General features: G+C 42.5%; 2 protein-coding genes across 2 annotated transcripts in view; one reads left to right on the top strand and one right to left on the bottom strand.

The window, feature by feature from the left end:
- dnajb12a (DnaJ heat shock protein family (Hsp40) member B12a) lies at positions 1 to 9,189 on the bottom strand. Its single transcript, XM_029698700.1, has 9 exons — positions 9,010 to 9,189; positions 8,257 to 8,413; positions 7,759 to 7,904; positions 3,110 to 3,289; positions 2,775 to 2,857; positions 1,899 to 2,008; positions 1,216 to 1,388; positions 832 to 975; positions 1 to 239 (listed from the first exon to the last, which is right to left on the bottom strand). The coding sequence occupies exons 1-8, from the start codon at positions 9,140 to 9,142 to the stop codon at positions 854 to 856; spliced, it is 1,104 nt and encodes a 367-aa protein (XP_029554560.1). The 5' UTR covers positions 9,143 to 9,189; the 3' UTR covers positions 1 to 239; positions 832 to 853.
- trmt2b (tRNA methyltransferase 2B) overlaps positions 9,172 to 16,435 on the top strand; it is a 23,398-nt gene continuing 16,134 nt past the window's right edge. The window contains exons 1-2 of the mRNA XM_029698699.1: positions 9,172 to 10,225; positions 14,110 to 14,349. Of these exons, the coding sequence (XP_029554559.1) occupies positions 9,569 to 10,225; positions 14,110 to 14,349 (897 nt within the window). The 5' untranslated portion in view covers positions 9,172 to 9,568. The remainder of the gene's footprint in view (positions 10,226 to 14,109; positions 14,350 to 16,435) is intronic.

Here is a 16,435-nt window from a genome sequence, read left to right on the forward strand (position 1 = left end):
TTTTTGTATTTAAACCAGCCATCACCTTGTCCGTTTGTTTCACAGTTCTATAGGAAGTTAAGACTGTCCACAGGAGTGTGCAGAGAGAGAGGGGTCCCCCCCCGACAGGCCATATCTGTCTGCAACCCACCATATGGATCTAAGGCAGTTTCTCTCAAATTGCTGCTCCAATTTTTGTGTGGGCTTGAATAGGGCGTTGTATATTGATTTCTTCTCATTCGATTCAAGTACCAAATAATCTGAGGGGAAAAAATAAGTATGGAGCAATTAATAAAACATCAAATGGATCTCCAACAGCAAAACCTTTGAGATCGAGGTTTAAATCAGAGTACACAGGCAGCAAGTCATGCAAGCACACATCAAATAGGATAACGATTAATCATGGGCATCGATAATGGAAAATCTATATCAGTAAAAAAAATATACATTGGTTTAATACAATACATTGCAACTGTAAAAGTTTACTTTTCGTTTCACTTCCACAGCTATGTGAAGTCTAGGCAACTGGTTGCCCATTGGGCCAGGTGTGAAAGTTCTGGGAGCCTAACTTACTCAACCAGTTTGAATGCAATGGGAAGCCCATCCACTGTCAATGATAACCCATCAGCAGGCAATTAAGTATGCTAAATTCAGAGCATGTGAGAACATCTGCGAGAAGGTTTTGTGCATGCAGGAACAGTCATGTATGCTTTTTTTTACATAATAGCTTAGGTTAACAGAAAGGATAAACCAATATCAAGATTTGCCTTGCTCATATCGATATCAAACCGATATCAAACAATATCAAAGTCAAAACGGTATCAATTGATATTGATATCATATCGAATTTACCATTCTGTTTGTTTGTGGGTTCTTATCCATGTAGCATGACCTGAATCTCAGACAGTCGTGAGCAGCTAGGCGTGCCCATCCGCTGAGCCCTTTGGTACAAGTCAGAGTCTCCGAAATAACGAGCACGGTACAGCAAGCCTTCCTCTGGAAAAACACACAAAAATGTATCCAAGATATTGAAAAATATAATTACGCAAATGATCAAAAATAGCTAACTTCAGCATAACTTCACTGCATTGGCCTGGTTAGTAGTTGCTGGAATGCTGGAGAGAGCAATGTGAGAGGAAAATAGCCAAGCCAGTACTGTAAAGTACAATATGGCATGATACTGTGAAAAGGGTACCAACTTTGCATGTGTTGTGTTAACGTTGGGCTGTGACTTACTCTGTTGCTTCTCCTTCCAGCAGTTGTTCCTGAGGTTGGAAATGTAGTCTTCCTCCACGCTCCTCTCCACATTCCTTAGGTCTTTTCCAGAGTACTCCTTGGTGAAGCTAGCTCCTACGTAGTAAGACACCTTCAGGGTCTGTGTCTGCCTCCGGTTGATGTGGCCCGCACCTCTGCAGCGCAGCACAGGAAGTGATAAAAGAGGATGTGAGAGTGTGACAAACAGGGTGGTTCAACTTCCTAAGTGACATCATGTCATAAAGAATTACCGGTACAAGAAAAAAAGGGTAAATTAAGTCATACAATCAAAATCTTGGCACACAGGTCCATTACGAGCACAAGAAAGGCTAAACATGTATAATTTAATATTATAATAACTGATACTCTCAGATGTAATATATTATATGTGATAAAGTGAGAACCAGAAATGCTTTAGAGGTTGTTCATCAATATTATTTTTTACACTGACTCAACTAAAGCCTTTCAAATTTCCTTGTGACAAAACTAACGTTTAATCTATTCTGAAGCTGTGACCCCAAGCTGAAAATGCTGGGTCACGATCCACCACGTCTGTCAAACACTGCTATCATAACTAAGTAGCAGAGCTGTATAGAAGTTTGTATAACTATTTTATAAGTGAGTAGTAGAAGTGTTAGTGTGTAAAGGAGGACACTGAGACTCACGAGCGGTGGCTAAGGCTGTAGGGGGGAGGGGTCACCATCATCTGGCTGAGGGCGGAGACGAAGATTAGGATGAGGATGGGCATCAGCTGGACAAACAGGGCAAAACCTCCCTATAGGGGAACAGAGAAAGAAAGAGATACAGAGAGAGGAAGAGAGTGAGATAAGAGTCAACCCTGCTCAAGCACTCCCCGTGTGAATTCCAAACTGACTCCTAGCCCCTACTCCTTCTTTTAGGTGCTTATGCAGACCTGAAAGGATTGGCAAAACCTCAACCTGCCTGACAGAGGGTAAGATGGAACTATAACAATTGCTTTCAAATATACATGAAGTTTCTAGGGATAGAGGTCGATTTAGTATTCAGCACATACAGTACCAGTCAAAAGTTTGGACATACCTACTCATTCAATGTTTTTTCTTTATTTTTACGATTTTCTACATTGTAGAATAATAGTGAAGACATCAAAACTATCAAATAACACATATGGAATCATGTAGTAACCAAAAGAAGTGTTAAACAAATCCAAATATATTTTAGATACTTCAAAGTAGCCACCCGTTGCACTTTTGGCATTTTCTCAACCAGCTTCTTGCGGAATGCTTTTCCAACAGTCTTTATGGAGTTCCCACATATGCTGAGCACTTGTTGGCTGCTTTTCCTTCACTCTGCGGTCCAACTCATCCCAAACCATCTCAATTGGGTTGAGGTCGGGTGATTCCATTTGGAATTCAGCACACACGTCACAGAATAAGCTAGATAACTAAACACTGTATAAGTTTGACTATTGTCATGGTCAGCACCCTTCATTCTGTCATGAAGTGAGGATGTAAGAAATGTGTCCATTGATCAACAAAAAGGAGTCTACAGATTTCTCTTACTTCCCGCTGTTCTCTCCTCTCTGGTCCTGCTCTATGCTGATGGCCAAACTGCATTCCGCCGTTTCTGTAAACATGTACATTACCTGGAAGAGAGCAGAACATACAATATAAAACAACAATTAGTATCCAAACATCCAGGCCAGCAGAACATCATTTAGACCACATTTTTGTCCACAACCAAGATTGTGTTCTTTAGGGCATGCAACCGATAATGTTTCAAAGCATTTTGCCACAGAAAACAAAAATGTGCTTTTCTTATTGGGGAAATCCAGGAAGTCCCTCCCTGTTTCAGTCCATTTTCTTTCGTTTGGTGCCTAATTAATAATACGACTCACGTGATGGGAAACCTCCTCCAAAGAACATGTTGAAGAGGTCCTCAGGCGAGATGTCGGCTTCGAAGTCATGGCGTTGGTGCCTGTGCTGTTGTCTCGTAGGGTGAGCTCTCTCCTCACCATACTGGTCATACTGGCTCCGCTTCTCTGTGTTACTGAGTACAGCGTATGCATTGCCAATGGCTGGGGGAAAAAAAAAAATACAATAACCATTGTTCCAAGATGGCGTAGAAACGTCTGTTTTGTCTTGTCCCGTCCCGTGTATATATAGTTTTCTTCGTATATATTTTGTATACATTTTTAATCTCAATCTCTCAATAACCCAATTTCCATCTACGGACTGAAAATACTCTCCTGCAACTCGCCTCTCCCAATGTGGTACGGATCTGCTATTTTTTATACTTTAGAACCGGAACCCCCATCAGAGCTAGCCAGCTAACTAGCTACTAGTTAGTTAGCCACTGATAGCGGTCATCACCCTTAACTCGGACATCAGCCAGCCTTAGCCGGTCAATCCCTGCCAGTCCGCACAGCGCGATATCAACCCAGAGCATATCGGACTGCTTTTTCTCTACCACATCTCCGGATTCCTACCGCAAGCTCTGAACCTTTACACCGGATCATCTCAGCTAGCTAGCAGCTATCCGAGTGGCTATCAATCCATCTGCCAATTCCTGGGCTACAATACCTCTTTTGCCAATTGGCCTGGACCCTTTACTGCCGACGCGGAGCCCCGCCAATCCATCACGACTGGTCTGCCGACGTAACCGTCCAAGGGGGTTTCAACAGGCTCTTCCGTTGCGACGTCCCATCTGCTAGCTGTCTGAATCACCGTGTCTCCAGCTCGCCTAGCTACTCACTGGACCCTATGATCAGTCGGCTACACATGCCTCTCCCTAATGTCAATATGCCTTGTCGATTGCTGTTTTGGTTAGTGATTGTCTTATTTCACTGTAGAGGTTCCAGCCCTGCACAATATGCCTTAGCTAGCCCTTTTGTTCCACCCCCCACACATGCGGTGACCTCCCTTGGCTTAAATGGTGCCTCTAGAGACAAAACCTCTCTCATCGTCACTCAATGCCTAGGTTTACCTCCACTGTACTCACATCCTACCATACCCTTGTCTGTACATTATGCCTTGAATCTATTCTTCCGCGCCCAGAAATCTGCTCCTTTTACTCTCTGTTCCAAACGCCCTAGACGACCAGTTCTTATAGCCTTTAGCCGTACCCTTATCCTACTCCTCCTCTGTTGATGTAGAGGTTAACCCAGGCCCTGCAGCCCCCAGCATCACTCCCATTCCCCAGGCGCTCTCATTTGTTGACTTCTGTAACCGTAAAAGCCTTGGTTTCATGCATGTTAACATTAGAAGCCTCCTCCCTAAGTTTGTTTTATTCACTGTTTTAACACACTGCGCCAACCCGGATGTCCTAGCCGTGTCTGAATCCTGGCTTAGGAAGGCCACCAAAAACCCTGAAATTTCCATCCCTAACTATAACATTTTCCGACAAGACAGAACTGCCAAAGGGGGCGGCGTTGCAATCTACTGCAGAGATAGCCTGCAGAGTTCTGTCATACTATCCAGGTCTGTGCCCCAACAATTCGAGCTTCTACTTTTAAAAATTCACCGTTCCAGAAACAAGTCTCTCACCGTTGCCGCTTGTTATAGACCACCTTCAGCCCCCAGCTGTGCCCTGGACACCATATGAGAATTGATCGGCCCCCATCTATCTTCAGAGTTCGTACTGTTAGGTGACCTAAACTGTGACATGCTTAACACCCCGGATGTCCTACAATCTAAGCTAGATGCCCTCAATCTCACACAAATTATCAAGGAACCTGCCAGGTACAACCCTAAATCCGTAACCATGGGCACCCTCTTAAGACATCATCCTGATCAACTTGCCCTCTAAATACACCTCTGCTGTCTTCAACCAGGATCTCAGCGATCACTGCCTCATTGCTTGCATGTGTAATTGGTCAGCGGTTAAACAACCACCCCTCATCACTGTCAAACGCTCCCTAAAACACTTTAGCAAGCAGACCTTTCTAATCGACCTGGCCCGGGTATCCTGGAAGGATATTGACCTCATCCCGTCAGTAGAGGATGCTTGGTTGCTCTTCAAAAGTGCTTTCCTCACCATCTTAAATAAGCATGCCCCAATCAAAAAATGTAGAACTAAGAACAGATATAGCCCTTGGTTCACCCCAGACTTGACTGCCCTTGACCAGCACAAAAAATCCTGTGGCGTTCTGCATTAGCATCGAATAGCCCCCGCAATATGCAACTTTTCAGGGAAGTCAGGAACCAATATACTCAGTCAGTTAGGAAAGCTAAGGCTAGCTTTTCCCAACAGAAATGTGCTTCCTGTAGCACTAATTCCAAAAGGTTTTGCGACACTGTAAAATCTATGGAGAATAAGAGTACCTCCTCCCAGCTGCCCACTGCACTGAGGATATGAGGATAGAAAACTATGTCACCACGATAAAACTACGATAATCGATCATTTCAATAAGCATTTTTCTACGGCTGGCCATGCTTTCCACCTGGCTACCCCTACCAACATCTCAGCACCCCCTGCAACAACTTGCTCAAGCCCCCCCCCCCCCCCCCCACTTCTCCTTCACCCAAATCCAGACAGCTGATGTTCTGAAAGAGCGGCAAAATCTGGATCCCTACAGATCAGCTGGGCTAGACAATCTGGACCCTCTCTTTCTAAAATTATCCACCAAAATTGTTGCAACCCCTATCACTAGCCTGTTCAACCTCTCTTTCGTATTGTCTGAGATCCCCAAAGATTGGAAAACTGCTGCGGTCATCCCCCTCTTCAAAGGGGGAGACACTCTAGACCCAAACTGTTATAGACCTATATCCATCCTGCCCTGCCTTTCTAAAATCTTCGAAAGCCAAGTTAACAAACAGATCACCAACCACTTTGAATCCCACCGTGCCTTCTCCACTATGCAATCTGGTTTCCAAGCTGGTCATCGGTGCACCTAAGTCACACAAGGTCTTAAACGATATCATAACCGTCATCAATAAAAGACAGTACTGTGCAGCTGTCTTCATCGACCTGGCCAAGGCTTTCGACTCTGTCAATCACCGCATTCTTATCGGCAGACTCAATAGCCTTGGCTTCTCAAATGACTGCCTCGCCTGGTTCACCAACTACTTCACAGATAGAGTTCAGTGTGTCAAATCGGAGGGCCTGTTGTCCGGGCCTCTGGCAGTCTCTATGGGGGTGCCACAGGGCTCAATTCTCAGGCCGACTCTCTTCTCTGTATACATCAATGATGTTGCTCTTGCTGCTGGTGATTCTCTGATCCACCTCTACGCAGACGACACCATTCTGTATACATCTGGCCCTTCTTTGGACACTGTGCTAACAAACCGCCCAACGAGCTTCAACGCCATACAACACTCCATCCGTGGCCTCCAACTGCTTATAAATGCTAGTAAAACTAAGTGCATGCTCTTCAACCGATTGCTGCCAGCACCCTCCCGCCCGACTAGCATCACTACTCTGGATGGTTCTGACCTAGAATATGTGGACAACTACAAATACCTAGGTGTCTGGTTAGACTGTAAACTCTCCTTCCAGACTCAAATTAAGCATCTCCAATCCAAAATTAAATCTAGAATCGGCTTCCTATTTCACAACAAAGCCTCCTTCACTCATGCTGCCAAACATATCCTCATAAAACTGACTATCCTACCGATCCTTGACTTCGGCGATGTCATTTTTCAAAATAGCCTCCAACACTCTACTCAGCAAACTGGATGTAGTCTATCACAGTGCCATCCGTTTTGTCACCAAAGCCCCATATACTACCCACCACTGCGACCTGTATGCTCTCGTTAGCTGGCCCCCACTACATATTCGTCGCCAAACCCACTGGCTCCAGGTCATCTATAAGTCTTTGCTAGGTAAAGCCCCGCCTTATCTCAGCTCACTGGTCACCATAGCAACACCCACCCGTAGCACACGCTCCAGCAGGTATATTTCACTGGTCATCCCTAAAGCCAACACTTCCTTTGGCCGCCTTTCCTTCCAGTTTTCTGCTGCCAATGACTGGAACGAATTTCAAAACAATAACTGAAGCTGGAGTCTTATATCGCCCTCTCTAACTTTAAGCATCAGCTGTTAGAGCAGCTTACCGATCACTGTACCTGTACACAGCCAATCTGTAAATAGCACACCCAACTACCTCATCCCCATATTATTACTTACCCTCTTGCACCCCAGTTTCTCTACTTGCACATCATCATCTGCACATCTATAACTCCAGTGTTAATGCTAAATTGTAATTATTTCGCCTCTATGGCCTATTTATTACCTTACATCCCTACTCTTCTACATTTGCACACACTGTACGTAGATTTTTCGATTGTGTTATTGACTGTACGTTTGTTTTTGTGTAACTCTGTGTTGTTGTTTTTGTCGCACTGCTTTGCTTTATCTTGGCCAGGTCGCAGATATAAATGAGAAATGGTTCTCAACTGGCCTACCTGGTTAAATAAAGGCGAGAAAAAAAAGGAAAAAAAGTCAGTTAAGTTTTTAAATATACTTTGCCATGATGGTATACTTCAGATATGACATTGTGTACTTATTAGCAAGCAGTCTAATTTTGACTGCCAGAACAGAGGTTACCTTTAAATGCCTCTGTGGCTCCTGGAGCATGGTTTTTATCGGGGTGGAATTTCAGGGCCAGTTTCCTGTAGGACTTCTTCAGGTCCTCCTCCCCGGCGTCCTTTTCAACTCCCAGAATCTCATAGTAGTCTTTACAACTCTTTATTCTACACACATGGCATAAGAGAAGCAAAGAGAAAGTAAACAAGACAGTGAAGCAAACCAATTAGTCGAGCAATGAGCAAGAAAACAAACAATGAACCATGTAGCACAATCTCAGGTTGTCTGAATCATTCTAAAGTATGCCCGTTAAAACATAATTTAGACAGAGGTTATAATTGTCAAAGTATACAAAGTAGATGTTCCCCTTAAACATAGATCTAGGAAAATTGAATCAACCCCAATCCTGATTCCAAACCTTCACCAATAGCGAGGATAAACAAATACCAAATCCTGGACCAGCGGTTAGGGGGAAGTCCTTCTGGCTCTGTTAAACGTAATAACTACACACAGACATACTTTTTAACAGCATCCAGCTGATCTGATGTGTATGGTTTGGCTGAGTCTGTGGCTTCATCACCATGGCTACGTTGTCTCACTCCAGAACCATCCCCATTCATAGGCCTCTCTTCGTCATCCGGTGGTTTCCTATTCTGTTCGATGGACTCTAGTAAACCTGGGTGGATAGGAATAGGTTTACGGGACAGCTGCAGATGATAAGTGATAATGTTGGCATGTCACTGCAGCCATATAACTTACACTTCTCTCCCCATAACTAAGGCAAATGTAAGACGTGAATCACAGTACAGTAAGGCCTACATTTGATCTCCAACACTATTTTGTAACTATGTAACGTTACAGCAATGTTGGTGGTGCCACCTGTGTCAGCAAATCACAAGCAAGAAAGTTAGGGAAGTAGTTACTAGCTAGCTTGGCCATTCATGTACTGTAATGCAAGCGCCTTAGGTGGGCTGGGTATGGGTTTCTCGAGAGCTAACGGGGTCGGTAGCTAACGTTAGCAGGCTTGTTGTTAGCTTGCTTGCTATCTAATATTAGCTATCTCAGATGTTTATCATTAACATGAGAAATCACTCAACATGCCATAACAAAGATTAGTTGTTGATAACAAAATGAACTACAAGTACCACCTCTCCAAAAACTGAGGTCGATGGCATGCTAGCTAAAAGTTAGCAGATTTGGTTCTGAGTGTACTTTGGCCCACCACCAACTGACAGGAAATACTGCACGCATAAAAATAGATAATCAACGTACTTTTGGCCTGATCGGTTGGAAACAAACGCTGTGCCTTTTCTAGAAACCTCTTAGCTTTGTCTGGTTGGTTATTACTGAGCGCACTTATCGAAATCTTTATACACCGTTCAGCTTCGTCCTTGTTTGATTCCATCGCGACAGCGGAACTAGTCTGTTTACTCGCCCGCTGGTCGCCCTATGATGGCGTCACCAGGAAGGTAAAAAAAAAAGTTGGAACTTAAATAATACGTCATTGAATTTCAATCTCCGTGCACATGTGTACTTTCAGGGTCAGTGACTAATTCATTTTAACAGTTGGCTTCAAATTGCGAATTGTGATACATTGCGATATACCCATTCTTTATGTGTTTGGTGGTCTAAGCTATTTGTCAAATTGTAAATACAGAAATACATGTATTGTAACATAAGTGGCTAAACAACAAAAAAAGAAATGCTAGCTTCATTCAAGCTAACTGATCAACGGAGGCGTCCAATGATCAATAATCCCAATGTATGTACAACAGCCATTAAAACGTGTGTGTTCCTGTGTATAGTTTAATCATATAGTCCCCCATTTGCCATGCTTTTAATACTAGCAGGTTTAAGGCCAGCATTACTAAAACATAAGCTAGTAAATGTTCTGGTGGAGGCATGTCTATGCTCAGGAGCCAAGGATGATGATACCACCTCCGACCCAGGGAAACCACAAAAAGTATCAAAGAAGAAATGGAGAAAGAAGTTCAGGAACAAGCCTGCATCAAATGAACACCTGCCCTGGGAGGAGAGACTGGCCGACTCTGTCACTCCTCTGTGGCGGCTGAGTTACTACGATCAACTCCAGCTGAAACAGAAGCACCAGGAGAGGATTCTACTACAGCTCTCAGATCAGCTCTTATGTGGAGAGTCGACCCAACATAAGTCCTTGACACAATATCCTTCTCCACCCAGGAGTACCAAACTCAGCTTCCCTCTGCTGCCTATCTTACCGTCACCTGTCAGGGACGGCTACCGCAACAAGTCTACCTTCTCTGTCAACCGTGGCGTGGATGGCAACCCTAAGACGGTGGGGTTCTACGTGGGAACGGGAAAGGCGGGAAACATTGTGTGTGTGAACGGGGACCACCTCCTCAACATGCCTGAGAGACATAAGCTGGTGGCCAGGTGCTACCAGGACTTCCTCCGCCTTTCAGCCCTGGAGCCCTGTCTGCTGTTCCATGACGGAGGCCACTGGAGGGAGGTAGGATAGTATCTAAACCCAGTTCAGAGGGCCCACCATTCATTTCATATATTTGATGTATCCTAACGCCATCACAACTGATTCAAATCAAATTAATAGCGGTGGCATTCCTGCTTGATCAGATCTCACAACACTTGTATAGGTGTTTAACATATCAGCTAACCACATCATATGATATAGCAAGCAATCTGATGCCCGACTGTGCAGTCGATGAATTATCAAACAACCATTGGTTGATGCAATGCAACGGCCGTTTTTGAGAGCATCAAAACCGTGATGTATCTTAGGTAAATTAACTGACTTGACTGATCTACAAATAATAAGGGTGCTCAGAATGTGACTTTTGGACCTGAATGCCAAAACATTCAAGAGATAAAGATGCTCAAAGTTGACCTATTTTGCCTACCCACCATACCATGAGACATCCATGTCTTCATCACTGGAAAATGTAAACGGTTGAGATTGATATATTTTAAAACCTTACAAACAGGGTTGTCAACTATTTGATAATTTCTTGATAATTTTTAGATACGTATAAATTGTCTTTTAAAAAAAAAAATATTTACCTTAAACTTCAATGATCTAAATAAGTGGAAATTCAGATTTTTCTCATATTGACATATTTCGTAGCTTAGACCCTAGTTTAGATCATCTGAGATTTTTGAGTTGTGCCCGCCATCAGTTTAGACATAACATGTTCTTGAATACAGGGTGGGTGTCACTTGTAGCCTACTTCTCAGCTGAGATGCCTGTGAGAAGGACCCGATCACGTGACGGGCATTGGCTAATGAGATATCTGAGATAGCCATGTGAGTGAGAGGTGCTTCGGAGCACTGGAGCCGGGAGAAGGGAATTATAATTATTATATTCAGCCCAAGGGCACAACGGCCACAAAAGGCATTGATTTTTTTAGGGGGCATTACGGCCACACAAAGGGGATGCCGCCGGGAAATTCGAGTCCTGGTGAGAATATTATCAAGTGCTTGTGAATGAGAGACGAGTGAAGTGTGTGCAACCTGCAATACAAACAAATCAGAGCTCATGCCTTTCATGAAACTTTTTTCAAATCATCATTAGAGTTGCATCACGCAGCCTTAAAATGTGTTAACATATAGCCCAATGTTTGTATCACAACTAAAGTTGCATACATAACTCTAAATTAAGCATATAGGGAGAGCTGTTTCTTTGTAAACCGCTCAACACAGAATAGCCGCATGTGTGCACTTCCTTGGAAATAGTTTGGAGAAAATATCCTTTCTATTTCATTCAGCTATGTTCAATTGTATTTTTTTATTGTGATGGTGTCGGCCAGGGGTACTCAACTCTTACCCTATGTGGCCCGCACCTGCTGGTTTTCTCTTCTACCTGATAATTAATTGCACAGACCTGGGACACCAGTCCCAGATCAATGAAAAAAAAGTAATGAAAGGTCCAGAGTTGAGTTTGAGGAGTGTAGGCTATATAAAATGGATTTATTAGACTTTTTAAAATGTAGATGTTCCAAAGGTCTGCCTCAGTGGCTTGCAGGCTATGTGGACGCCAGGAGATGCTAAATGTGTTTATGTTAATTGTGGTCAATTACTGTTAGACGAGCAGATATTTTCTTGACAATCACCGGCTAACAAAATGTCATGACCGCCACAGCCCTAGCTGTGTTCAAGAGTGTCAAATCTGTGATGCATTGTGGGTAAATTGTGACTGACTGACTCATCTACAAATAATAACTAGTCGTTTATTTATGATGCAAGGTGATTCGTAGATCAGTCAGTCAGAAGTCACCTGCAATGTCGAACAAGCCCATTGGTACAGGTGTTTCAGCTGTGCTTGTGTTGGAATACTTCAAATATATAGAACTGCTGGTGGGCCCAGAGGACTGGGATTTTTTTTATTTTACCTTTATTTAACTAGGCAAGTCAGTTAAGAACAAATTCTTATTTTCAATGACGGCCTAGGAACTAGAGGTTGACTGATTTTTCAACGCCGATACTGATACCGGTTATTGGAGGACCAAAAAAGCCGATACCGATTAATCGGCCGATTTTTATAGTTTTATATATATATATTTTATTTATTTATTTATTTGTAATAATGACAATTATAACAATACTGAATGAACACTTATTTTAAAATCAATTTAGTCTCAAATAAATAATGGAACATGTTCTATTTGGTTTAAATAATGCAAAAACAAAGTGTTGGAGAAGAAAGTAAAAGTGCAATATGTGCCATGTAAAAAAGCTAACGTTTAAGTTCCTTGCTCAGAACATATGAAAGCTGGTGGTTCCTTTTAACATGAGTCTTCAATATTCCCAGGTAAGAAGTTTTAGGTTGTAGTTATTATAGGAATTATAGGACTATTTCTCTCTATACCATATGTATTTCATATACCTTTGACTATTTGATGTTCTTATAGGCACTATAGTATTGCCAGTGTAAAAGTATAGCTTTCGTCCCTCTCCTCGCCCCTACCTGGGCTCGAACCAGGGACACATTGACAACAGTCACCCTCAAAACATCATTACCCGTCGCTCCACAAAATCCGCTGCCCTTGCAGAGCAAGGGGAACAACTACTTCAAGGTCTCAGAGTGAGTGACGTCACCGATTTGAAACGCTATTAGTGCGCACCCCGCTAACTAGCTAGCCATTTCACATCGGTTACACCAGCCTAGTCTCGGGACTTGATAGGCTTGAAGTCATAAACAGCTCAATGCTTGAAGCACAGCGAAGAGCTGCTGGTAAAATGCACAAAAGTGCTGTTTGAATGAATGCTTACGAGCCTGCTGCTGCCTACCACCGCTCAGTCAGACTGCTCTATCAAATCATAGACTTAATTATAACATAATAACACACAGAAATACGAGCCTTAGGTCGTTAATATGGTCAAATCCGGAAACTATAATGTCGAAAACAAAACGTTTATTCTTTCAGTGAAATACGGAACCGTTCCATATTTTATCTAACAGGTGGCATTCCTAAGTCTAAATATTGCTGTTACATTGCACAACCTTCAATGTTATGTCATAATTATTTACAATTCTGGCAAATTAATTACGGTCTTTGTTAGGAAGAAATGGTCTTCACACAGTTCGCAACGAGCCAGGCGGCCCAAACGGCTGCATATACCCTGACTCTGCTTGCACGGAACGCAAGAGAAGTGACACAATTTCCCTAGTTAAAAGAAATTCATTTTAGCAGGCAATATTAACTAAATATGCAGGTTTAAAAATATATACTTGTGTATTGATTTTAAAGAAAGGCATTGATGTTTATGGTTAGGTACATTGGTGCAACGACAGTGCTTTTTTCGCGAATGCACTTGTTAAATCATCACCCGTTTGGGGAAGTAGGCTGTGATTCGATGATAAATTAACAGGCACCGCATCGATTATATGCAACGCAGGACAAGCTAGATAAACTAGTAATATCATCAACCATGTGTAGTTAACTAGTGATTATGTTAAGATTGATTGTTTTTTATAAGAAGTTTAATGCTAGCTAGCAACTTACCTCTCCTCGTGGAGTGCAATGTAATCGGCCACAATCGGTGTCCAAAAATGCAGATTACCGATTGTTATGAAAACTTGAAATCGGCCCTAATTAATCGGCCATTCCGATTAATCGTCGACCTCTACTAGGAACAGTGGGTTATCTGCCTTGTTCAGGGGCAGAACGACAGATTTTTACCTTGTAAGATCGAATCCCCAAGCTGACAACTTTTCAGTTACTAGTCCAACGCTCTAACCACTAGGCTACCTGCTGCCCCAATGAAAAAGGCTGGGAAAGGATAGGCTGAAACGTTATTGTTGCGGGAGGGGGGGTAAATTGTCTTGGACACAGTACTGCTATATACACATGAACCCTATAAATTATTACACACTCACAGGTGACAGTGAGGACCAACGCAGCAGGCAACACCATGGCCATCGTCTACTTCCACCCTCAGAGGCTCACCCCGGAGGAGATAGAGGTCCATAAGTCCTCCCTGGTGGAGTACTTCACCCAGGGGCCTGGTGTCATCTGCCAACTAGACTCCCTGTACTTCCAGGAGAGCTCCATGACCCGTTGCAGCCACGAGGAATCCCCCTACCAGCTGCTGCATGGCCAGCCACACATACACGAGGAGGTGAATACAATATAATACAATACAATATCACTGCAGTCTGTACTCCTCTGTAAATTGGCAGTCAATGGTACTGATATTATAATTTTTCATGCTTCATGTCCAAATCATCTATAAGTAACTTAATAGAGCTACACAATCAATTTTCATACCTTAGCATGATTTGAACATGCAGTGCAAAAAAATCTAACATCAATACCATTTTACTTCCATTTGATTGGAATTTAGCATTTGGAAACAGTGGCCAGGTAAATAAAACCAAAGCATGGGATTGCTGTCATCATACCTTGTGCATAGACTGCTTGCAGCAGGGGTCCTCAACTACTATTTGAGAAGGTCCAGTGACACAAACTTCTAGGGTGGTAAAAGTCCGGATGGATATGGTCTTTATCGGCGCTGTGGTACAGCGTAGGAACAAACATAGTTGTCTACGACTTAGGAAACATGTTCTTATATAAAATGTACATTAAATACATTACATGAGACTAAGAATTTTAATTAATTACATTATTTTGAATGTAAACATGTGCAACATTGCATCAACATTGCATCAACATTGCTGAAGAACAAAAGTGGTTGCATAATTGTCTGCGCAAGAAGTGCACTGTGAACCATTGTACATGGGCCTTGAATATTTTTATTAATTTTTTTAAATAAAATAAAGTGCATGTTTTCTGGAGATCAAAGGAGAGTTGAACATAAATAATAATCTGAATGCACAGAACGTCACTCAGGGCCTTGCCCTGCCTAAATGAGAGAAATGACACTTTCGGTCTCCTGCCAATGCTTTGAACTTTGACACAAACGGTATGCGAGCAACTCTGAGACACTGGTGCAGGTGTTCATTGGTGAGTCTGGTGCGGTATTTGTTTTAAATAAAGTTAATTGTGGGGAAGGCTGATTCACAGCTGTGTGTGGAGCCAAACATGGTCAGTATGTACAGTGCATTCTGAAAGTATTCAGACCCCTTGACTTTTCTCACATTTTGTTATGTTATAGCCTTATTCTAACATTTATACAATCGTTTTCCCCCCTCAATCTACACACAATACCCCATAATGACAAAGCACAAACAGTTTTGAATTTTTTGCACATTTATAAATAATAAAAAACTTAAGTTAAATATTACATTTACATAAGTATTCAGGCCCTTTGCTATGAGACTCAAAATTGAGCTTGGTTACATCCTGTTTCCATTGATCATCCCTGATGTTTCTACAACTTGATTGGAGTCTACCTGTCAGAGCAAACACCAAGCCATGAGGTCAAATGAATTGTCTATAGAGCTCCGAGACAGGATTGTGTCAGCACAGATCTGGGGAAGGGTACCAAAACATTTCTGCAGCATTGAAAGTCATCAAGAACACGGTGGCCTCCATCATTCTTAAGTGGAAGAAGTTTGGAACCACCAAGACTCTTCCTAGAGCTGGCCCCCCAGCCAAACTGAGCAATCAGGGTCGAAGGGCCTTGGTCAGGGAGGTGACCAAGAACCCGATGATCACTCTGACAGAGCTCCAGAGTTCCTCTGTGGAGATAGGAGAACCTTCCAGAAGGACAGCCATCTCTGCAGCACTCCACCAATCAGGTCTGTCGTGTCTTTGACTATGCCGGATTAAGTGATATGACATGCTATTCTATAAAATAATTTCTCTGTAATTCATATTACCTGATTAAGCTAATCAGGTGAATGTAATTAACTAGATAGTCGGGGCACCACTAAATAATGTTTATAGAGCTGTTATCTTCCAAATAAACTCTTAAAGACCTGATAATCTTTTACATCAGTAGCAGTCAATATTTAATCGTCACCTTATGTAGTCTCATCTGAAAGTTGTAAATTCTTGGTTATCTTCACGAACCCTGGCTAACAAGTTGAATCAGCAATACAAAATTTGGTTTAATTATTTATTTACTAAATACCTAAATAATCACACAGAATTACATCTACACAGAATATATCATACATTGATTACAAACTATGTCATGAAGGAAAACGTCCCTAGCGGACGGAACAGATATGACAGCTGGTTACACAAAGAAAGGGGGTTGGGTTTGAGTGAAAGAGCTGGAAGACTGAGGAGCAAAAAGG

The sequence above is a fragment of the Salmo trutta genome, chromosome 18, assembly GCF_901001165.1.
Source record: "Salmo trutta chromosome 18, fSalTru1.1, whole genome shotgun sequence".
In the NCBI taxonomy this organism is placed as follows: Eukaryota; Metazoa; Chordata; class Actinopteri; order Salmoniformes; family Salmonidae; genus Salmo; species Salmo trutta.

What these genes read in the sequence shown, in the direction of transcription:
- dnajb12a (XM_029698700.1), bottom strand. Translation starts at nt 9,142, where the DNA reads ATGGAATCAAACAAGGACGAAGCTGAACGGTGTATAAAGATTTCGATA. An exon ending in TGGAGGAGGTTTCCCATCAC is followed by an intron (nt 2,858 to 3,109) that starts GTGAGTCGTATT and finishes GCTCTCTTCCAG; the next exon opens with GTAATGTACATGTTTACAGA. An exon ending in AGAGGAGAGAACAGCGGGAA is followed by an intron (nt 2,009 to 2,774) that starts GTAAGAGAAATC and finishes GTTCCCCTATAG; the next exon opens with GGAGGTTTTGCCCTGTTTGT.